Consider the following 25,297-nt stretch of genomic DNA (forward strand, 5'->3'; position numbering starts at 1 on the left):
ACCTCACACAAGAGTTGATCTCAAGGCCTTTATTTTACAGCCCGGTAATCTAATCACTACACTGCTCAACCGCCATACCTAATCAAGAGATAATTATGCACATACTGTTTACTCATGATGGTGTCTCATGGTGCACGGGACTGACAAGCATACTAATTGAACATCTTTAAACTTTTGTCGTGAGAAAAGTTAGCAAGGTTACAAACAGCTAGAGCAATGACTTGGAATACTCTATGTAAAAAGTCCTCAACAAGCCAAGCATATGTCGCCGAACCACCTTGCAGGTGTTTGGGTTCCTACAATATATCTGATGTAACTATTCCACTCCAAATGAACAACAGCTAATAAACCCACTCGCCTTTTTAATTTTGTGAAAAAAACAAGCCCATTTCCTTTTTTTTTCACTAATCTAAATATGTATTGTCTGCTTATTAAGGCGTAAGAGTGCAACATATCGAAATAGTAAAATTTTAAAATTGATAGAAATTTCTTTGCAAAAACTTCACAAGAAGTTAACTCTTTTATCTGTACTTTCGAAAGCTACAAAATATACAAATGATTTAATACAAATAAAGGATGTATCAGAATGTAAGTTGAGCAGAGGAGATAAATCATAATGAAATGTAAAAATATTTATAGTTGAAGACAAACTCATGTTCAACTAATACTATCAACTAGTACTCTGGCAGTTTAACTAGTACTCTGGTAAGTATAATTATTTCCAAATGCAACAAGATGGTTGAGGAGTGCATATGGTAGTCTGGTGGCTAATTGAAATGCAAAAAGGTGGTTGAGGGGTGCATATGGTAGTGTGATGGCTTAATCGGAATGCAACAAGATGGTTGAGGGGTGCATATGGTAGTGTGATGGCTTAATCGGAATGCAACAAGGTGGTTGAGGGGTGCATATGGCGGTCTGATGGCTAATCGGAATGCCACAAGGTGGTTGAGCGGTGCGTATGGTAGTCTGGTGGCTAATCGGAATGCAACAAGGTGGTTGAAGGGTGCATATGGTAGTCTGGTGGCTAATCGGAATGCAACAAGGTGGTTGAGGGGTGCATATGGTAGTGTGGTGGCTACTCTGAATGCAACAAGGTGGTTGAGGGGTGCATATGGTAGTGTGGTGGCTACTCTGAATGCAACAAGGTGGTTGAGGGGTGCATATGGTAGTCTGGTGGCTAATCGGAATGCAACAAGGTGGTTGAGGGGTGCATATGGTAGTCTGGTGGCTAATCGGAATGCAATAAGGTGGTTGAGGGGTGCATATGGCGGTCTGGTGACTAATCAGAATGCAGTAAGGTGGTTGAGGGGTGCATATGGCGGTCTGGTGACTAATCGGAATGCCACAAGGTGGTTGAGAGGTGCATATGGTAGTCTGGTGGCTAATCGGAATGCAACAAGGTGGTTGAGTGGTGCATATGGTAGTGTGGTGGCTACTCTGAATGCAACAAGATGGTTGAGGGGTGCATATGGTAGTCTGGTGGCTAATCGGAATGCAACAAGGTGGTTGAGGGGTGCATATGGTAGTCTGGTGGCTAATCGGAATGCAACAAGGTGGTTGAGGGGTGCATATGGCGGTCTGGTGACTAATCGGAATGCCACAAGGTGGTTGAGAGGTGCATATGGTAGTCTGGTGGCTAATCGGAATGCAACAAGGTGGTTGAGTGGTGCATATGGTAGTGTGGTGGCTACTCTGAATGCAACAAGATGGTTGAGGGGTGCATATGGTAGTCTGGTGGCTAATCGGAATGCAACAAGGTGGTTGAGGGGTGCATATGGTAGTCTGGTGGCTAATCGGAATGCAATAAGGTGGTTGAGTGGTGCATATGGTAGTCTGGTGGCTAATCGGAATGCAACAAGGTGGTTGAGGGGTGCATATGGCGGTCTGGTGACTAATCGGAATGCCACAAGGTGGTTGAGAGGTGCATATGGTAGTCTGGTGGCTAATCGGAATGCAATAAGGTGGTTGAGTGGTGCATATGGTAGTCTGGTGGCTAATCGGAATGCAATAAGGTGGTTGAGTGGTGCATATGGTAGTCTGGTGGCTAATCGGAATGCAACAAGGTGGTTGAGGGGTGCATATGGCGGTCTGGTGACTAATCGGAATGCCACAAGGTGGTTGAGAGGTGCATATGGTAGTCTGGTGGCTAATCGGAATGCAACAAGGTGGTTGAAGGGTGCATATGGTAGTCTGGTGGCTAATCGGAATGCAACAAGGTGGTTGAGGGGTGCATATGGTAGTGTGGTGGCTACTCTGAATGCAACAAGATGGTTGAGGGGTGCATATGGTAGTCTGGTGGCTAATCGGAATGCAATAAGGTGGTTGAGTGGTGCATATGGTAGTCTGGTGGCTAATCGGAATGCAACAAGGTGGTTGAGGGGTGCATATGGCGGTCTGGTGACTAATCGGAATGCCACAAGGTGGTTGAGAGGTGCATATGGTAGTCTGGTGGCTAATCGGAATGCAACAAGGTGGTTGAAGGGTGCATATGGTAGTCTGGTGGCTAATCGGAATGCAACAAGGTGGTTGAGGGGTGCATATGGTAGTGTGGTGGCTACTCTGAATGCAACAAGGTGGTTGAGGGGTGCATATGGTAGTGTGGTGGCTACTCTGAATGCAACAAGGTGGTTGAGGGGTGCATATGGTAGTCTGGTGACTAATCAGAATGCAACAAGGTCGTTGAGGGGAGCATATGGTAGTGTGGTGGCTACTCGGAATGCAACAAGGTGGTTGAGGGGTGCATATGGTAGTCTGGTGGCTAATCAGAATGCAGTAAGGTGGTTGAGGGGTGCATATGGCGGTCTGGTGACTAATCGGAATGCCACAAGGTGGTTGAGAGGTGCATATGGTAGTCTGGTGGCTAATCGGAATGCAACAAGGTGGTTGAGTGGTGCATATGGTAGTGTGGTGGCTACTCTGAATGCAACAAGATGGTTGAGGGGTGCATATGGTAGTCTGGTGGCTAATCGGAATGCAACAAGGTGGTTGAGGGGTGCATATGGTAGTCTGGTGGCTAATCGGAATGCAACAAGGTGGTTGAGGGGTGCATATGGCGGTCTGGTGACTAATCGGAATGCCACAAGGTGGTTGAGAGGTGCATATGGTAGTCTGGTGGCTACTCGGAATGCAACAAGGTGGTTGAGGGGTGCATATGGCGGTCTGATGGCTAATCGGAATGCCACAAGGTGGTTGAGCGGTGCGTATGGTAGTCTGGTGGCTAATCGGAATGCAATAAGGTGGTTGAGTGGTGCATATGGTAGTCTGGTGGCTAATGGGAATGTAACAAAGTGGTTGAGGGGTGCATATGGCGGTCTGGTGACTAATCGGAATGCCACAAGGTGTTTGAGTGGTGCATATGGTAGTCTGGTGGCTAATCGGAATGCAACAAGGTGGTTGAGAGGTGCATATGGTAGTGTGGTGGCTAATCGGAATGCAACAAGGTGGTTGAGGGGTGCATATAGCGGTCTGGTGGCTAATCGAAATGCCACAAGGTGGTTGAGAGGTGCATATAGCGGTCTGGTGGCTAATCGAAATGCCACAAGGTGGTTGAGAGGTGCATATGGTAGTCTGGTGGCTAATGGGAATGCAACAAGGTGGTTGAGGGGTGCATATGGTAGTCTGGTGGCTAATCGGAATGCAGTAAGGTGGTTGAGGGGTACATATGGTAGTCTGGTGGCTAATCAGAATGCAACAAGGTGGTTGAGTGGTGCATATGGTAGTCTGGTGGCTAATGGGAATGCAACAAGGTGGTTGAGGGGTGCATATGGTAGTCTGGTGGCTAATCGGAATGCAACAAGGTGGTTGAGGGGTGCATATGGCGGTCTGATGGCTAATCGGAATGCCACAAGGTGGTTGAGCGGTGCGTATGGTAGTCTGGTGGCTAATCGGAATGCAACAAGGTGGTTGAAGGGTGCATATGGCGGTCTGGTGGCTAATCGGAATGCAACAAGATGGTTGAGGGGTGCATATGGTAGTGTGATGGCTTAATCGGAATGCAACAAGGTGGTTGAGGGGTGCATATGGTAGTCTGGTGGCTAATCGGAATGCAACAAGGTGGTTGAGGGGTGCATATGGCGGTCTGATGGCTAATCGGAATGCCACAAGGTGGTTGAGCGGTGCGTATGGTAGTCTGGTGGCTAATCGGAATGCAACAAGGTGGTTGAAGGGTGCATATGGCGGTCTGGTGGCTAATCGGAATGCAACAAGGTGGTTGAGGGGTGCATATGGTAGTGTGGTGGCTACTCTGAATGCAACAAGGTGGTTGAGGGGTGCATATGGTAGTCTGGTGGCTAATCGGAATGCAACAAGGTGGTTGAGGGGTGCATATGGTAGTCTGGTGGCTACTCTGAATGCAACAAGGTGGTTGAGGGGTGCATATGGTAGTCTGGTGGCTAATCGGAATGCAACAAGGTGGTTGAGGGGTGCATATGGTAGTCTGGTGGCTAATCGGAATGCAGTAAGGTGGTTGAGGGGTACATATGGTAGTCTGGTGGCTAATCAGAATGCAACAAGGTGGTTGAGAGGTGCATATGGTAGTCTGGTGGCTAATCGGAATGCAACAAGGTGGTTGAGGGGTGCATATGGTAGTGTGGTGGCTACTCTGAATGCAACAAGGTGGTTGAGGGGTGCATATGGTAGTCTGGTGGCTAATCGGAATGCAACAAGGTGGTTGAGGGGTGCATATGGTAGTCTGGTGGCTAATCGGAATGCAGTAAGGTGGTTGAGGGGTACATATGGTAGTCTGGTGGCTAATCAGAATGCAACAAGGTGGTTGAGTGGTGCATATGGTAGTCTGGTGGCTAATGGGAATGTAACAAAGTGGTTGAGGGGTGCATATGGCGGTCTGGTGGCTAATCGGAATGCCACAAGGTGGTTGAGAGGTGCATGTGGTAGTCTGGTGGCAACTCGGAATGCAACAAGGTGGTTGAAGGGTGCATATGGTAGTCTGGTGGCTAATCAGAATGGAAGAGGTTGGATTCTGTGTAATGCAATATTTTTTCCACAACCAACCATGGCTTCTCGCAGAGTAGCGCGTCTCTTATTATAGTAAAGATTATCAGAGTTATATATTATGAAGAGGAAATGTTGAATTTTTCAATAATTGATTAGGTGTGTGTAACCAATGTTTCATTTTCATAAAAATGTTATGATGGAAAAAGTATTGAAGTTGGAAATGATATCCATGATTGACTTTATTTAAAATTAGAGCACTTTGAAACATATTTTGTTCAAATGAAATAGTTATTAGAAAGAAAAGATCTTCAACTGCTGCTTGAAAGAAAATATGTGGCTGATGGGAAGGCAGTTTTGGTCACAATTTAAACATTTGACGCAATACTAGTAAGTGTCTAGTGGACATGAAGGTAGAGAGGCTGTTTTACCTGTCTATTGAACCAGTTATCCAGTAAACCATTGGAAAGTTTCTAATCGTTTCTTTGAAATGTCTTTCTGGCCTTCAAACAGAACATAACCTCATATATTGAGAATGTATGCAAAGCATCAACTGTACAGTATAGATTAAGGTTCATACAACTTTTCATACTATTTTAATAATCGCAAGTATTATAACTAAAAATTAAGGTATTATAACTAAAAATGAATTTTAGATTGGAAAAGACTAGTGTGTAAACATGTTGCTTTAAAATCAAGGAAGCTCGAGTAAAATTACGCTCAGACCAGATCAAATCCTATATTGAGACGAGCTTTAGGAGACATTATTTGTGTCACTAAATGAAGTCACACGTTGATAAATAGAGTCAGATGTTATTAAATAGAGTCAGATGTTATTAAATAGAGTCAGATGTTATTAAGTTGAGTCAGATGTTGTTAAATGAAATCGAAAGTTGATAAAGATGAACATGCACAAAACTTTAGTAGATTTTATCCGAAAGTATTGGTGCTTTTCTGTCATTTGTGATTTTTTTTAATATTTGAGGTGATCTGGCTACCAGGATGGTTCAAGATTTCAATGAAAGTTTTGTAACCATGGTTAAAACGTAGTAGCAATGATTTGTGACCACCTAGATTGGTGATATTCAAAATATAAAACTACTTATTTTGAGCTGAATAGACTTGCTGTAGTTACAGCTCCTTGATATCTGTAGAGTAGTTTGATTTGATTACAAACGATTGTCTCTGTAACAATATTTTCATTGACTTTTATGCGTTTATTTTTACATACACACCAATGTTTTGTATATATCATGTAGACATGTCAAATGTCTTACTCATTTTCAAGGAAAAGGACAATAGGTCGTAGGTGGCTTTGTTTCAAACAGTGACTTCTGAGAGGTAAAACGAAGTTGTAGATACCATTGCTTGTGTGATCTGAGGCTATAATGATTGCTCTGTTTCTCCAGTTGTATTCCTTTGCATGCTAAAACAATATGATACAATACTCATGTTCATGCTTTTCAGATAAAACTTGTTGGCAACTTTATTGATAAGTTAATATGAGATCACATTACAGTCAGTATACAATACTATCATATTACAATCAGTATATAACACTATCATATTACAGTCAGTATATAATACTATCATATTACAGTCAGTAAATAAAACTATCATATTACAGTCAGTATACAATACTATCATATTACAATCAGTATATAACACTATCATATTACAGTCAGTATATAATACTATCATATTACAATCAGTGCATAATACAGTCATATTACAGTCAGTGTGGAATACAGTCATATTACAGTCAGTATATAATACTATCATATTACAGTCAGTATATAATATTATCATAATACAGTCAGTATATAATACTATCATATTACAATCAGTATATAATATTATCATATTACAGTCAGTATATAATACTATCATATTACAGTCAGTATATAATACTATCATATTACAATCAGTGCATAATACAGTCATATTACAGTCAGTATATAATACAGTCATATTATAGTCAGTGTATAATCCTGCCATATTATAGTCAGTGTGTAATACAGTCATATTAAAGTCAGTGTAGAATATATGAATAGAGATACAAACCTGGTAGCGACAGTGTTTACAAGCTTTAGCTAGCTGCAGGCAGCAAATAGGTCTCGGGTTTCGGAGGAGATGACAAAGATGGTGGCCTCTTCCAATATATGGAGCGACTGGTGGTACATCTATGTAGATGTCAGATCTAAAAAAAGATTAAAGTCCTGTATGTAGTGACACAAGGCAGAGAGGTGATCATTGATATGCAGGGATTTGTTGTAGGAGTCAACAATCGGCCCTGTAAGGAGGGTGACTAACCACTGAGACAGCAGTTTAGGACTCCAACTTCCTCTTGCTTTGTCATCTATAGATTTTATCATCTACTGTAAAAACTCTAACTGAACGCCATTCTCCAATTGAACGCCACCTCCAATTGACCGCCACTGACATTACTTGATCTTTACGAGCCCATAATACCAACTGACCAGTAAAGAAAAGTGTCCACAAAATCGTATAAATAATGAATCGTTTATATCAATAAAAATTAGTTCTCTTATTGTCCAATTCCAAAGCTTTTCATTTTTTTCGTTAAAACTTTGAAATCAACACCATAGAAATAATCAATAATGGTCTCGGGCTAGTAGTAGTTCTTTGTGAAATGTGGTTTTTCTACTTTGAAGTAGCCTACATATATAAAAAACGACTTAAATTTATGATCGTGGATAAACTTTTAAAGCAACGGTATGAAAGTAATTACTGTCTCAGGCTAATAATTGTTCCTCGTTTAACGTGGTCTTGACATTTCAAAGTACATGTACATATATAAAAGACGGCTAAGTTTACGATGATAGATGGAACTTTGAAAGCAACGCCATAAAAATAACTACTAGCTGTCTCCAGCTAATAGTAGTTCCTTGTTTAACATGGTCCTAATACTTCGAAGGACATGCATAGAAAAACTGGTTCGCAAGTTTTGAACCAAAGGTAAAGCTTCCCGAGCATACTTTTATTGTTCTAAATGCAGCGTGTAAAGGTTTTGCTTTGCGAAAAATTGTTTGGACACTAATATCGACTAATTTAGCATTTCAGAAGAAGTGTCGAGGCCAAAAGATTTTGTGGAATTTATTGGACAACTAGAAGGTGTTCGTTCTATTGAAAGCAACCATCAGGAGAGCTATTCGAGCAAACAATGGAAATATTTTTGTTTTAAAAGGATTAATTTTTGTTTCTGCATGTAATCTAAGTATGATTCGTTTATGTCATGTTCATAAATGTATATTGACTATTTAATACGTGTACATTATTATTGTGCAGATTTATAAATAGACTTATAAATATGCAGATTTATAGCATGTTAATTAATAGCATCATTGAGGCTATGTTAACACGGCTTATAATGGATTGATGCTCATAACTTCTCTTCTATTGCGCATAAAAGCTAGTTTTGGCTGTAAACTGTAGCAAACATATCAGTGAGTGCAATGATCTTTAATTCAACAATGTTTAATATAAATATAAAATAAAAATATGTCTTCAAATTTAAAATAAAATAAAAATTTAAAATGCAAACAAAATGCAAAGAAGGACACAGGCTATAATATCATCGCAGGTCAATTGCAAGCAATAAATATCAACTGGTAGAAATTTTTCTCGGTTTCTCGATGCATATTTCGTAAGAGAGAGATCTTTGACTAGTCAGAGGTAAATTAGCAGATTTATTGCATCCAAAAGGTTTAATATCGCTCCACCAAAAAAGAGAGAGCAAAATATAGACGACATTCGCTTTACCCATGTTAGGGCTAAATTTATCTTCCAAATACTCTGACGAGGTATTTGAAAAATACGCCGCCAGCCTCTATTTGAACGCCGCCTCCAATTGACAGCCACTATAAAAAAGGTTGAAAATAGAGTGCCATTGCGTTCAATTAGAAGTTTTACAGTATATAGATATTAAAAGTACTAAACCGGAGTTGTGGGAACTCCATAGAGAACCCAGATTAAAAGTACTAACCCGGAGTTGTGGGAACTCCATAGAGGACCCAGATGTTCATCTGTTGGGGATGGAGAATCAACTATTTCAGCAACCCTCTTAACAGTCGACCTTCGTGATAGGTCAAGTGGTGTTAGCTCAATCTTTAAAGCATCATCTACCTTTTCTTCCACTGGGCCTATAGAGGGCCTCCGCATACCCATATTATCAGAACTGGGGCTATGCATAAAGCATTCAGTGCATTAAATTTGAGTGCAACAGAAGTCAAGTGTATTTTAGAAGTTTGCAGATAAGCAAGCCATATGTTAACTGTACATGTTTACTGTTTATGTTCACTGTATATGTTCACTTTACATGTTCACTGTACATGTTCACTGTACATGTTTACTGTACATGTTCACGGTATATGTTAACTGTACATGTTCACTGGATATATTTACAGTATGTCTTCACTCTACATGTTCACTATATATGCTAACAACACATCATTTAGTTGACGCTAAACTAACCCATCAAAGTTGATGCTATAAATATCATGACTAATAGATGACTGACAAGTACAGACAACTCTCTACTTACGTTCATCTCAACCTACACTATCTCCAATATCTGATGTTAGCGAATATTTAACTCTAGACCAAAGGAATCTCTGATATACGATGTTGAATTTTGCTCTGAACACTGAAGTCTCGTAAGTGAAATGGAAAAACTTCAGAAATGCTTTAGAATAACACAATATTCGGAATTCTATTACAATATCACGCATTGTTGTACTTTTCTCTCTTTTTAAACGATTAACTGGAAATAGGGTTTTAAACATACTGAACTATAGCAATATTTTAATGTATTAGTGCAATTTTAGTTGTCTTTCTGAGCCCAAGCATGAATGCTAATTTTATAAAAAAAACTCTGGTTTTCAGAATACTGAAATTCTACCAACGTTTTCACAACTCAGGGAGTATCACAAAAATGGTTAACAGGAAATAATTCGACAGCAAAAATGTCGGATTAAAGTTTATATGCACAGCTTGTAATCAGTTAGACACAAACACTCTTATACTATGTTTCCATACGGTGATGCTGTAGCGACACACCCCCTAAATGGTGCTGCAATGCCATCATGGAAACAAGCATATCTCTCTCTCATTAAGTCGGGATTCGGTGTCACTGTTTGGAAGCGAAATACCCGTTTAACCAGAAAACAGCCTGTGTGACCAACGGCGTCACACTTGTGCATGCGTATAAGTCTTGTTTTCCCCTTGCTTCATATGAAGACATACGCATTGACATACAATGTAAGGTGTCACATGACCATCGCTCTACTCCACCGCCATACAGAGACATGATCTGGTTATCGGCCCAGCGTAGCGCTTTGGCCCTGATGCGCCCAGGTGTTCTACGCTATCACTGTATGGAAACATAGTATATTACAGAAAGTGGTCACTGCGGGAGGGATACATCATGGAGATCTTGTACCTGTAGCCAATAATCCTAGCGGCATATTTGATGAGGTTTTGGCTGTTAATAGCAAAGAGAGAAGTCATCTATTATGCTCTGCTATAATTAATATCTGCTGAAATATTATAAAAACAATTAATATATTTCATTTCTTGCTGAGATATATAAAAACTTGTCATTTTCTCTCCTTACATTTAAATGATGTATTGGTTGTCATAAAATGTGTAGCACTAATGGCCTGGTGGTCTAGGGTGCTTGATCTGCAAACAACAGGATGGTGGTTCAAATCCCAACAAAGGCTGTTAATGGTGACAATAATAATTACCAACCTGTATTGCTCTCTGCAACTGGGTCTTCAGTCGCCAAGGCTTTCTTGTCACTAGACTTAAACATGTCTAACCAATATCACAAAAACAATATTATACAAATTTTGTTATACAAACATTGTTTGTATAACACTGGCGTTCAAAACATGTGCAGCCTCTGCTTACAGTGAGCTAAGCAGACATTACACTACTCCATCTTCGAATGATAGTTCACAGGTGAACCAATAGCCGCTGTTAAACTTTTACCGAAAAAAGAAGTACTTTGATCACTTTTAACACGTCAAAGATCAGCACTGTGCTGCATTTTAAATTAATTTTATAAACTTTCATTAATTTTCAGAAAGAAATTCTCAGGTTTAAAACCGATATATTGATGCACTAAAACCACTAAAATCTCTCTGTAAACTCAATCAGAACGACTAAAATGACAAGAGATCAGCCGTGGCCACCTGGTCCAAAGTGTCGAATATGAGAACATCATGTTGGGGTTGAAATCCAGAAAAGTTTGCTGACAGATATAAAATAGCTCTTGACCATAAATTGCATAAGGTGGTAATGCTTGCGAGCCAGGAACTGACGGTTATGGTTTTTGTGGCTGTACTCACGCGTACGGTTTCTGTTTGCAGGAAGGGTTTACCATCAGCAGCTAACATTATGAGCAACCATTCAAAAAGTATGACGTCTCCTTACCTGACTGACAGCAAAGGCTGTGTGCTTTGCTTTCTCTTTTACTATCTTTAAAGGCTTTTTAAGGCTCTATGATCTTGACTGGACATGTCTGAGTCTGGTGGCATGGGAACCTCGACAGCTGGAGACATGTCCAGTCGTCGAGAGCAATTTATGTTTGGATGTGATTCCTGTTACCACTAGTAGCCTTTGATGGGAATTGAACCTCAAGTTGTTTGGAGGTCAGACAAAGGTCAGATGCTCTAGACCGCCATGGCTGAGCATCACAGTCTGAATTTAAAGGATACGTGACTTTTTCCCACGAGGATTTAATGTCAGGAGCAATTTTAGAACCCAGGGTTGATACTCTGAACGTAACACCCACCTGGCTACGCCCAAACTTTGATATTGTACCCCCAATTACCTGGTTGGTCAATTTAAAATACACCCCTAAACCACTGGGAGTTCCCTAGGGGACGCCCAGGTTCCACGCCCTGTTAAGCATCCAATATGATTCAGAAGCTATAAAAATAATTTCCACAAAGCCTATAGCATATGTATCCCCTATGTATCTAGGGGAACACCTAATCAGGCCAATCAATGAATGAAATTGTTCAGAAAAACTTTCAGGATGGCCCCTTTCACTGGCTTGGCTGTGGAAAACCCCCCCTAAAGTAGCAAATTCACCGAGAGCGCCCCATGGCCTGAAACCTCCATAAAACATGATTTTTTGCCGAGCCTAATGAGCCTTTTGGGGGGTCGTATCAACTCTGGGTTTTAGAACTGCCTCCGTTAGACTGTCTATCATGTAACGGTACATATGAACACCGCTGGCAACCTCCTACTTCAAACGTTACCTGTGAGTCTATACTTTATACAGAGAGAGGTTTCTCATAATTTGAAGTGTATAAAAGTTTAAATTTGTTTCCTTTGGTATAAGCGAAGCACATCCAAGGGGTGATAATTTCACATAATATGACAACCAATAATCGATCAAAACTTAAGGAGTGAAAATGACACCATTTCATATTTCTAGACAAAAAATGGTAAAATCTGCATGAAATTTTTTATAATATTTCAGTAAATTAGTGTTTGTTTATAGGTTTCAAAGAAAGCTAACTCCCAAAGCAGTAATACATTTACCTTAGCAAGAGGCTCTTCATATCAGAGCTCGTTGAGGCACTCGCTGTAACTGCACTGCTGGACATCTCAATATTGACTGCGTTTTCCTTTGAGAGGTTCACTGTAGCCGTTCCTACAGACATAAAATGACTCTAATATGCTCAAAGACCTCGGTTGACAGAATTTTATCACAAAATTATGGCAAAATGCTGGTTTTCTGTTTCAAATGTTTGAGATTACAATTATATTAGACAATTTCTATCATGAGTTCACTCTGTACAATTTGCAAATGGTGCAGGTATCATCTGGTTTTATTTAATAAAGTTTTGACCTTTCTTGCTAATTAATAAGTGTTACTAGAAATTGAAATATAAGTTACGCCAAGTTTGTTTTAATTTTAAAAACTAAAGTTCATTAGAGAGAGAATACAAGTTGAAAGGCAGGTTTAGCTTTTTTAGTTTAGCAAAAGTTTTAGTTTCAGCGTTGATAGTTGCTGTTAGTGAAAGCTGATATGATAACTACTAACTACAACAACCTGCTCTAACATGCCCAGCCTGCTCTAGCAAGGTTATCTATATTGACAGAGTTCAATCTTGCAAGAAGTCAATCTTGCAAGAAGTCAATCTTGTAAGAAGTCAATCTTGCTAGAAGCTAACCTTCAAAGAGGTCAATCTCATAAGGTCTATGTAGCAAGAGGTAAATCGCGCAATAGGTCAAGGCTAAGCATGAGCTCGGTCTTCCTACTACCAGGCAACATACGAAGCAGAAGAGAGCAAAGTCAGATATACCATAGTATAAAGATGTGAGACAGAGAAGTACAAGTACCTGCTTAGACATGACAGAGAAGTACAAGTACCTGCTTAGACATGACAGAGAAGTAAAAGTACCTGCTTAAACAAAACTTACTTTTATACAGATTACACTGCCATATATATGGATAAAGATTTCACTTTTGACACTTCATGATACTTTTCAGTAACAAGTTAATTTGGAGAATGTTTACCATTCTACAAGTCAAGGTCAATGATGATATCGCAATGTGTTAAAGCTTAAAGATTACGACAGAATAAGATTAACGGCTTTAGTGGTTTCTCTGGACTATTGGTATATAAGCTATACAGGACCTCACGGACACTCTTATTCTAGAGAGCTGTAACCAGGTAGGTACTTGCACATTATTTAACAACTTAATCGCAGTTAAAACGGGTTCCTAGTTCCTATCATTGTTATAGTTGATATTGGCTATTGCATTTAAATTGCAGCGTTACGCGTCCCTATTCTGTTGTTCTCATTGCAATTATAAACATCCTAATCTCACTTTCGCTTGATTTGAGGGTTTTAACTGCAATGAAGCTTTGCCAATTTCAGTCTTGAAACATATTGGCCATCAGATCATCTATAACATCGAAAACGATTGCGAATGATAGAAAAATACCGACACTTTCTGATTAAGTCTAACAAAAAGATTTTGTGCAAGTTCATCTTTAATAAGAGCCATAGTAAAGCACACATTAGTAAAGAGATATACTTGAACCTCTGAACTAGATAGCAGTGGAATACAGTCATGCTCAGTAGCTAGCTTATACTGGGAGTTGTCCACTCATAGTCTTGAGATGATTTAGAAGAGTGGCTATACAACAGCAAACATGGCAAGCATATAAACTAGCATTTACCTTCTTGAACCAGCGGTGGTACAGGTTTGCTGGATGATTCTGAAAGGGCAGCAGGTTCAACACTTGCTTAAATATTATACTGATTAAAAGAGTTATTACTTTGCTAATATCAAAATACAGTTAAGACAAGTATTTGAGGCCCACGGATGAAGAAGTTCACCAGCACAAATACTTTTAGGTCACTGTTTGCAATTTTTATTTTTATCCATCTCAAATCGAAAATAAACAATATGTATATATATTCTTTATTATATATATATACATATGTATACACATACATATGTGTATATGTGTATATTCACAGCATATATATATATATATATATATATATATATATATATATATATATATATATATATATATATATATATATATATATATATATATATATATACATCTTTATATATACACTTTATATATATATATCTTTATTTTATATACACTCATCAGATAAAATGCTTAGGACTAAGCATTTTATCTGATGAGTGTTACACACCTTTTGTGTAATACGAAACTTTTAGTAATTTTTTGCTTAGTCAAATTTTAATAAATTTCTTACCAAATTTATATATATATATATATATATATATATATATATATATATATGTACATGTATATATATATGTGCTGTGAAATATAATACTCGTATAAACAATATATATAATAGTATATACATAAACAGCAAATATAATATATATTTGCTGTGAATTATTAGCAAAACTAAACTGAAACCCAAATGATAACCCAATATCCTAATTTTATTGGGGTAATGTTGGGTAGATCTGTTAACCCTGTGATCCGTAATCAATGCTTTTGTATAGGTACTGAGGCTAACTGTTATTAGGTGGGCCGCTATAAAGACCTTCCGTAGCGAAAGAGTTGAAAAGAGCAAGAACATCGGTCTCACTTGCATTTCATAACAGAGTCGTAACGTCACACTGTATGTTTCATATACATTCCTAGTAAATCAACTTAGTGCATAGATTACTATAATAATGTATGAAGCTTTCAGCAAAAGTTATCAAGGCTTGATCAGCTCATATTTAAGTGAAGCTAGTATGTTTTTGCCAAAACTAAGAACTCAACAAGCCAAAGGTTGAAGAGTTTGTAATTAGAGAAAGGAAATGATAATCAAACCTCTATTTACAATCACCTCTACATACATTCAAACCTCTACTTACAATCTCCTCAACATACAGATAAACCTCTACTTACAATCACCTCTACATACAGATAAACCTCTACTTACAATCACCTCTACATACAGATAAACCTCTACTTACAATCTCCTCAACATACAGATAAACCTCTACTTACAATCACCTCTACATACAGATAAACCTCTACTTACAATCTCCTCAACATACAGATAAACCTCTACTTACAATCACCTCAACACGCAATTTTTTCAACACTTGTTGCAAAAATTAAAAAAATATGTGGCTCAAAATTCAAAGTTTACTAAACGAGATTTGGTGTTTTTGAAAACATCGCAGTTTTGTAACTGAAGATGAAAAAGTTAAAAAAAACTATACACCATAGTACTAACTATATAAATAAAATAAACCTAAAAACTAAGGTTTTAATTAAAATGAAATATATGGTATAGTATAGGATTTTGTGTTCCAACATGCAAAGATTTTAATTTACAAAGCAGAGCTTGAAGTGAGTTTGTATGTAAAAGTTTGCTTAAACTTCCACCTGTCTGTGAGCTAATTTAGAAGTTTTCTTCTCCATTTAAATGACACATAATGTAGTTTAAAAGCAATTCATCGCTATGTACTTATCCACAACATTACGTAAACAATTTAAAAAGTTTGAAGGTCGTTCGAACTGTATATAAACACTTGTATTTAATATCTAAAGGTCCTTTAACTTTTTCCTTCCCAGACAGTTTGAATTAAACTTTGGGTTTTGAATTAACAATTACAAGCATACATAAGCAGGCTAGTATATATATATATATATATATATATATATATATATATATATATATATATATATATATATATATATATATATATATATATATATATATATACATGTATATATATATATATATATATATATATATATATATATATATAAAGCATATATATATATATATATAAAGCATATATCATTAAAAACCTGAGGATGTAGCGTTCAGACACACACAAATGTGTTATTGTTGCTTGCACTATGTTAGAAAGAGTTTAACAAAACTCATAGACTTTTTATATGAAGTCAACTTGAAAGTGTTAAAACCAACTTTAACATTTTAGTAACTTGTAAATGATGTTGCACAAAAATGGAAAATACTCTTTGATATATACCACAATATAAATTGTGATTATACAATACAAATACAACTGTAAATAGCTCTACAACCAATCATATTTAATATGATTACAATATAAACACAATGTTTATTAACACTATTTCCAAGTGTTCAGCTTGCGACACTGAAAAACTTGTACCAGTAAAAATATTGGTTTGTGTTGCCTATTTGTAACTAATTTCAACGCTTTGGTTGTCACATTCAAAAGAGTTTAGGTCGCTGTCCCTAGCAAGCTGTTAACTCAACTTTTAAACTCTGTAAACACACTAGCGAGTTTATGTCAGCATGTTTGCTATTAGCAAGCACCTTTGGCTGAGCAATAACATGTTCGCGTCGAAGAAACTAGAGGTGAGTGATTGAAAAAACACGTTTACTCCAACAACAACCAATCTCTGACAATCACCCAAATTCTTCGAGCCATACAAGATACTTGCATCAAGAAAAAAATAGAAAAAATGGCATTTACTTTTTGCAGGCTTAAAAAGTAGCACAAAACATGCATACAACTCGAAATCTATTGTTGCAAAGCCAAACATACAGCATCACAAACTTATTGTTAGATTTGGTAATAATTGCTTACACCCATCCTTGTGATGCAATCCACTAAAATGCTTTAAGCAAGCGAAAGTGTTTATACATTCATAGACTGGTATTACTGTTAGCATATTAAGTTGTTATTAATACAAACTTTTGGCAAAATGAGCAGATTTGTAACTCATCGATAGGTCTTGAACTCAAATACTGAGAGTGTCTGCTTTGATAAATACCTTGACAAGTGGGCGTGACAGCTCAAAGGTCGCTCAACTAGTAGACTGCACAGCTAGTAGACCACACAGCTAGTAGACTAACCGGCTAGTAGACCAACCGGCTAGTAGACCTACCGGCTAGTAGACCTACCGGCTAGTAGACCAACCGGCTAGTAGACCAACCGGCTAGTGGACCGACCGGCCAGTAGACCAACCGGCCAGAAGACCAACCGGCAAGTAGACCAACCGGCTAGTAAACCAACACGGCTAGTAGGCCGACCGGCTAGTAGACCGACCGGCTAGTAGACCGACAAGCCAGTAGACCGACAAACTATTGGACCGACCAGCTAGTAGACCGACCAGCTAGTAGACCGACCAGCTAGTAGACCGACCAGCTAGTAGACCGACCAGCTACTCGACCAGCTACTAGACCGACCAGCTAACGCGCTGACCAGCTAACGCGCTGACCAGCTAACGCGCTGACCAGCTAACGCGCTGACCAGCTAACGCGCTGACCAGCTAACGCGCTGACCAGCTAACGCGCTGACCAGCTAACGCGCTGACCAGCTAACGCGCTGACCAGCTAACGCGCTGACCAGCTAACGCGCTGACCAGCTAACGCGCTGACCAGCTAACGCGCTGACCAGCTAACGCGCTGACCAGCTAACGCGCTGACCAGCTAACGCGCTGACCAGCTAACGCGCTGACCAGCTAACGCGCTGACCAGCTAACGCGCTGACCAGCTAACGCGCTGACCAGCTAACGCGCTGACCAGCTAACGCGCTGACCAGCTAACGCGCTGACCAGCTAACGCGCTGACCAGCTAACGCGCTGACCAGCTAACGCGCTGACCAGCTAACGGCTGACCAGCTAACGCGCTGACCAGCTAACGCACTGACCAGTATGATAATTGGCTACAAAGCATAACTGTAGAGCTATTTTAAAGGGCTATATTACATCATTAAAATGAATAGCTGTTGTCACGGTGCTTGTGAAATAGAAATGGTTAAAGAAGCAGTGGAAAAGGCTCATAGAAGCAAGGTGCTACTTGATAATACAAAAGATGCTTCATAAAGGTGAAGGAAAAATAACTCCGTGCAATAAAAAAACAAGGAGAGCATACCTGCTACACCAGAGGCAACCATACCTTGAACAAAAAATAAGAATCAACATAATTGGGAAATAAGCTATAGCTATAGGAACATGCAGCAATATAAAAGAGCTAATGATATAACATCAGTGCAACCTACCTATCAGTGCATCTACAACTTGATCCCCTATATCTTTCATAATTCCTAATCCAAAGGTTTGCGTCATCCATAAAATGCAACAACTTAAATCCGCATGTCAAGTGAGTTGTGCTACTTACAAATTTCTACTGAATGTTTCATGTTTGAGAAAGATGAAAACCTTGTGAATCATGCACAAAAATGTTGCGTAAGCTAAATCATATTACCCTAGGACACTTAAGTATTCGCGGCATCTAACTTTCGCGTTTTCGCGGAGTCATCATCACGCGAAAAATTCATGCGCGAAACTAAACTATCATAACGAACTAGCGAAAATTCGAAATTAAATAGCTATGTTCTACGCAGGCCTGTATTCACTGGTTGCAAGTTGGGGGGCTAATGTTAGACGACTAGTTATGAACATCTGGGGTGTGGAGAAGGGGGGGGGGGTGCTGTAAGCTCCCAACAGGTTTCTCTTATGTAGGGCCTCAGCCGGGCCTCTCACGTGAAGTTTTAAAAAATTTTATTGGCAAGTATCAACATTTTTCTATTTTTTGAGATTTGCTTTGTTTTAGCTGATGTGACTGACAAAACGTTTTAAAATTAAAACAGGCAAAACTTGTATGCAGTTAAAAAGCTCAGAAAGAAGACATCTTTTTTTAAGCGTTTTAACAAAGATCATTTTTGCCGATTTTATTTCAAGTTCATTAAGTAGGATATGGGCAAGCAGATGTTTGCTAAAACTTGATATTTTGCAAACCTTTATAAAAGTCGTTAACAAGAATATTTTGCCGCTGATGAAGATAATAATGACGCCTAAGAACTACTAAAAGTTGATGTTTGTATCTATGGCTTCGAATAAAGTGATATTCTACAGCGATAAAAACCTTTCTATAGCCGTTGGACTATGAAATTCCTAAAAAGTTGGGGCGTCTTAGCCGGCCAGCTGTCCAAGGGAATACGGCCCTGTAGTTCATTGATATCCACAACAAAATCGTGATATTAGAAATGCAGATAATTTTGTGTGTGATTGAGCTCATTGGGAAATTTCTAGTAAATTCGTTAATACACCGAATGAGCAGCATGGCAAAGCAAATTAAGATAACAAGTTTTTTTGGAAAAGCCAAGACAAACGAAGAAGATGATGATATCAGTTTAGTCACCGAATTTGTAACTGATGAGGATGAAAGTCTGGTAGGTGAAGTCATACAATTAAATAATACTTATTGTAGTGATGAATTTTACTGCCAACCAAAAACGATAACAACCCTCACCAGGTCTAACCATGTTATACAGTTCTGGTTGTGATGTTGGTTGTTATCTATTTTCTTTTTTATGAGACATGTACTGTATTTGATTTTTTTTAAATTTGAAATATTGTGAACTCAAAACGTGCCATGGCCATCGCTTGCTATAAATACTTGAGAACTAATATTGGTACCATATCGGTCACGACGGAAAGGACCGAGACGTCATTGATAGTCCAAGAAACAAATGGCAGCAAGCGATCACGTTGAATTATCGATTTCTGCCATACATTTATACCTGCGGGTTACAAATACAAACTAGTCGCAAATATAACAACTTTTTTACTAGACGACCGGACCTGAGGAATCTAATTTGTTTGTTCCACTGTATTTATTTTCACATCACTATATTTTCGCACTCATCAGAGCTGCGAAATTAAGTTGCAGCGAAATTTTACTCTGTGTGCTACTCACGAAACTAAATACTAGCGAAATATAAGTGTCCTAGGGTAAACACTTTCCACACTTCAGTCGCTCCTAGTTCAATTTGATAAGACAGCGGTGCGTGGATATGACCATTGGTATGGAACTCCTTATCTTTCTTCCCAAAGCACAAGCGTTGATTCATAACATGTGAATGTTTCGGATTAACATCGTGCTTCAATTGAATGTCAATTTAAACCCTTATTGCACATAACTACATATGCGCACAATTCCAGATCTGCATCATCAGCACAACCAAAACCGTGATTGAGTTGAGATGAAGTGGTGAATAAATTTATAACCTAGATTTTTAATTTTTAGAAATAAATCATGATCATGCGCTTATGACAGCAAAAAATAATTAAAGAAATTTTTAACTTTCACATAATTTTAAAGACTGCATTACAGAGTAAGATATACCGACTGCTGATATCATGTACATCAAACACGTACGGGTTTATTGCGGCAAATGTGTTCTTTCTTTTATGTTTCAATTTCTGAAATGATTTTTTTAGTGAAGTTTCAAGAATTCACTGAGTAAAAAAAAATTAAACTTCAAATTTGTTAAAATTATTGTTTAACAAAAAGATGATATCTAATAAAAAGGTTTCACTAGACAAATAATATGTAGTTAGACAATATAATAAAATAATAAATATAATATGATTTATATAACATACCTACTCCTGCCACAACTGATGCGATGCCTTCTTCAGCAGTAGGTTCCTGCTAAATATAAATTGCTTGACAATTAAACAAAGGTAAAATTAAACAAAATTTAATAGATTTTATCAGTGTCGGCATTTTTCTGTCATTTGCAATCGATTTTTATGTTTGAGGTGATCTGATTGCCAGTATGTCTAACGATTAAAATGCTCAGATCGAGCGAAAGCGCAATCATGACGTCTATAATTGCAAAGAGACCATCAGAATTGCTACGCTTATTGCTGTTGAAATAACGCCATTGCAACGCAATGGTGTCATTTCGTACCTAATTTTATTTTGAGCGTATCAATCACGAGGAAGTTTTGTCGATTTCAAATTGAGACACAATTTTAAGTGAAACATCCTGGCAATCAGATCACCTCAAACATCAAGAACAATCGCAAATGAAAGAACCATACCTTCTGATAAAATCACTGAAAATAAACACTGGTCAACAGTTACTAAAGACTGGTCAATGGTTACTGAACACAAGTCAATGGTTACTAAACACTGGTCAATGGTTACTGAACACTGGTCAATGGTTACTGAACGCTGGTCAACGGTTACTAAACACTGGTCAATGGTTACTGAACGCTGGTCAACGGTTACTAAACACTGGTCAATGGTTACTGAACACTGGTCAATGGTTACTGAACGCTGGTCAACGGTTACTAAACACTGGTCAATGGTTACTGAACACTGATCAAGAGTAACTGAACACTGGTCAACGGTTACTAAACACTGGTCAATGGTCACTGAACGCTGGTCAACGGTTACTAAACACTGGTCAATGGTTACTGAACTATGGTCAATGGTTACTAAACACTGGTCAACGGTTACTGAACACTGGCCAACTGTTACAGAACACTGGTCATCGGTTACTAAACACTGGTCAACGGTTACTGAACACTGGTCAATGGTTACTGAACACTGATCAAGAGTAACTGAACACTGGTCAATGGTTACTAAACACTGGTCAATGGTCACTGAACGCTGGTCAACGGTTACTAAACCCTGGTTAATGGTTACTGAACGCTGGTCAACGGTTACTAAACACTGGTCAATGGTTACTGAACACTGATCAAGAGTAACTGAACACTGGTCAACGGTTACTAAACACTGGTCAAGGGTCACTGAACGCTGGTCAACGATTACTAAACACTGGTCAATGGTTAATGAACGATGGTCAACGGTTACTGAACACTGGTCAACTGTTACTGAACACTGGTCATCGGTTACTAAACACTGGTCAACGGTTACTGAACACTGGTCAATGGTTACTGAACACTGATCAAGAGTAACTGAACACTGGTCAACGGTTACTAAACACTGGTCAATGGTTACTAAACACTGGTCAACGGTTACTAAACACTGGTCAATGGTTACTGAACGATGGTCAACGGTTACTGAACACAAGTCAATGGTTACTAAACACTGGTCAACGGTTACTGAACACTGGTGAGCGGTTACTGAACACTGGTCAATAGTTACTGAACGCTGGTCAACATTTACTGAACACTGGTCAACGGTTACTGAATACTGATCAACATTTACTGAACACTGGTCAATGGCTACTTCATGCTGCATGGTTGACTTCTATTGAAACTTTACAAAGAGAAACAACTCTGTATCAAGAGAAATGGTAACAACAACAATGTTTTTCTGTTTATGAAATATCTGCCTAGCCTCGAAAGAAAGATGTGTGATGGGAGGTTGTTGAAAACATGATCAATATGTTTGGATCAATGTGTGATCATATTTGTACTGTGTTGTATTGTATTGAGGACTGAATGGAGGATGCGAGAGTGCATCACTGGAGCACTACCGGTGATACTGGAGCTACTGAAGCTACTGAAGCAGGGCCAACAAAAAATATGACGAGTAGAAAACAGCTTGGAGGAAATCATTTGTTGGCTTAGATTGATCATGATATTTATCCTTCCACACAAATGACAGACAATGTTTTCTATTTCGTGACACAAACATACTACATCCACCATCAAATTTTTCAGACTATGAACTGTCTGTTAATACAACTTTCAATTAACTATCACGACTCCTCCGTAATACTACTAGACTATCAACTTTTAAAACACGTCTGTTCAATTCACTCAGTAATTCCTGATTTCTCTCTTTTTATATTTATATCGGCATGTAACGAAAGCCATGTAATGAAAAACATGGCTTTTTTGATGATTACTAATTTCAATATAATGTCACATATATATAAGTACATACATAAGTACATACATAAGTACATACAACAAACATACATAAGTACATACATAAGTACATACATAAGTACATACAGCAAACATACATAAGTACATACAACAAACATACATAAGTACATACAACAAACATACATAAGTACATACAACAAACATACATAAGTACATACAACAAACATAAGTTTATGCTAAAATATGCTGAAAACTTATGGCATCACAATATTTTTACCTTTTTTTGTCTGGATTTGGAATGTTCTTCTTTGGTGATGGAAAGGTAGAAAAGTGTGTCGCTCTCTTGCAGGAGGTACTTAGGGCCAGGGTTGAGCAGCAGTTTGGAATTGACTCCAGAGGACTGAACGCCTATGAGACAAACTCCATACCTGAAAGCAGCATTAGACCAGATTTGATGACATCATAGTGAAGGCTGCAATGTAAGGCTGTAGAGGCAATGTAGAGGCTAAGCCTGCTTCCCATATCAAATGCAAAACTCCTGTAGGCTCAGCGGCTAATGTTCACATAAAGCTGTGTCATTGGTGATTGCGTAAAAATGGCCGCTAGCCATGCCGTCTCGAAAATGCTGACCTTCACCTGCACAGTGAATTTAGGAGAGGTTTTGCCTGTGGCTCGGCGCGAAAGTTAAAGAGCGCTGAACTCCTGCGTTGATTACCGGCAGCTACCGGTGGTACTCGGCGTATGGGTTCACATTTCACCGCTGATATCCCTGCGGTGCTGTCGCCGGCGATTGCAGCGCATATGGGAACCAGGCTTGAGCAGTGTTGGAACTGTTTTATTGCTGTAAGCAGCGATGGCCGAGTCTAGAAAGATGACCTGCAAACAACAAGTTGGGGTTCAAAATCCCAAAAAGGTTACTAGTGGTGATAGACAGTGGTGGTGATATACAACCTTCAATTGCTGTCTGCAACTGGGCATGTCTTCAGCCGTTGAGGTTCCCTTGTAGGTTGCCTCAGACATGTCCAGCCAAGAACACAGAGACATTGTTTGTGTAAAAATGCTTTTAAAAACATGCACAGCCTCCGCTTGCGGTGAACTGAGCAGACATCATACTTGATATTGGAAGGTTTGCACACACAACAGGAATTAGTAAAATCGATTGAACCTGTTTTTAGCTTGTGACTATAATAATGATATTGGGCACAGTAATCTATGTGGTTAGTTACCATTATATATTTGTTCTTGGCTACCATCAAGGAAAAACATTGCCAACGCCTACATTTTAATTCTGAATAAAAATTTGCCAAACCTTAAAACGAAAAATTTAAACACTCAATAAATGTAAAAAAAAAACAAAAACATGAAAAACGGCATAGAAGTAGAATAATTTGCACATTGAAAATAAAATTACAAAAAGTTTTAGTCAATTTTATCAGAAAGTATCCGTATTTTTCTACCATTTGCGGTTGTTTGTGATGTTTGAGATGATCTGACTACCAGGATGTTTCATAATTAAAATCCACAAAACTTCATCGCAAATGTTTAAAAAAACATACGAAATGCTGTCACTAATTGATATCGGCTAATGTGTTCAAATTGCAGCATTACATGCTTCTATTCTGTCGTTATGTTTGCAACTATATATGTCATAATCACAGTTTATCTTGATCTGAGCATTTGAACCGCGATCAAGTTTTATCAATTTTAATCTTGAAACATCCTGACAGTCAGATCACCTCAAACATAAAAAAAAATTGCAAATAATAGAAAAATACCGATACTTTCTCATAAAATCTAATACAATTTTGTGAAAGTTTATTTTAACGAAGTCAATAGTGAGAGACAACATACCAAAGGTGAGCTGCTCTGGCGTGATAATACTTAGTGATTACTGTAGCATGTTAAAAGACTTTTATGGCAAGAAAACCTTATAACCGATTGGTGCGTTTTAATGAACCCAGTTATTTTCGGATATTCAAATTTATAATAGCACCAGCGGGTGTGCCGTGGCCACACTCCAAGGTGTAGATGAATAAACTCAATCTTCGGCTAGCCACTGAAGCAGACCAAACATGTCCAAACATGCCAGCATGTCTGGAGTTGTTCCTGCCCACTGGATTACATCCCTGTACTGCTGATGGAGAGATCCTAGTACAGTAATACTTCAACTTACGAGTGTACCAACGTTCGAGAAACTTGAGATA

General features: G+C 38.5%; 1 protein-coding gene across 1 annotated transcript in view; it reads right to left on the reverse strand.

Moving 5' to 3' along the window:
• The window catches only part of LOC137401157 (potassium channel subfamily T member 2-like), a 128,753-nt gene that overhangs the window by 17,242 nt on the left and 86,214 nt on the right, over positions 1-25,297 (reverse strand). The window contains exons 16-23 of the mRNA XM_068087537.1: positions 23,371-23,521; positions 20,886-20,934; positions 18,370-18,393; positions 12,529-12,640; positions 8,957-9,154; positions 7,015-7,150; positions 6,228-6,376; positions 5,382-5,453 (exon numbers count right to left, since the gene is read on the reverse strand). Of these exons, the coding sequence (XP_067943638.1) occupies positions 5,382-5,453; positions 6,228-6,376; positions 7,015-7,150; positions 8,957-9,154; positions 12,529-12,640; positions 18,370-18,393; positions 20,886-20,934; positions 23,371-23,521 (891 nt within the window). The remainder of the gene's footprint in view (positions 1-5,381; positions 5,454-6,227; positions 6,377-7,014; positions 7,151-8,956; positions 9,155-12,528; positions 12,641-18,369; positions 18,394-20,885; positions 20,935-23,370; positions 23,522-25,297) is intronic.

Source organism: Watersipora subatra, chromosome 7, assembly GCF_963576615.1.
Source record: "Watersipora subatra chromosome 7, tzWatSuba1.1, whole genome shotgun sequence".
Classification (NCBI taxonomy): Eukaryota; Metazoa; Bryozoa; class Gymnolaemata; order Cheilostomatida; family Watersiporidae; genus Watersipora; species Watersipora subatra.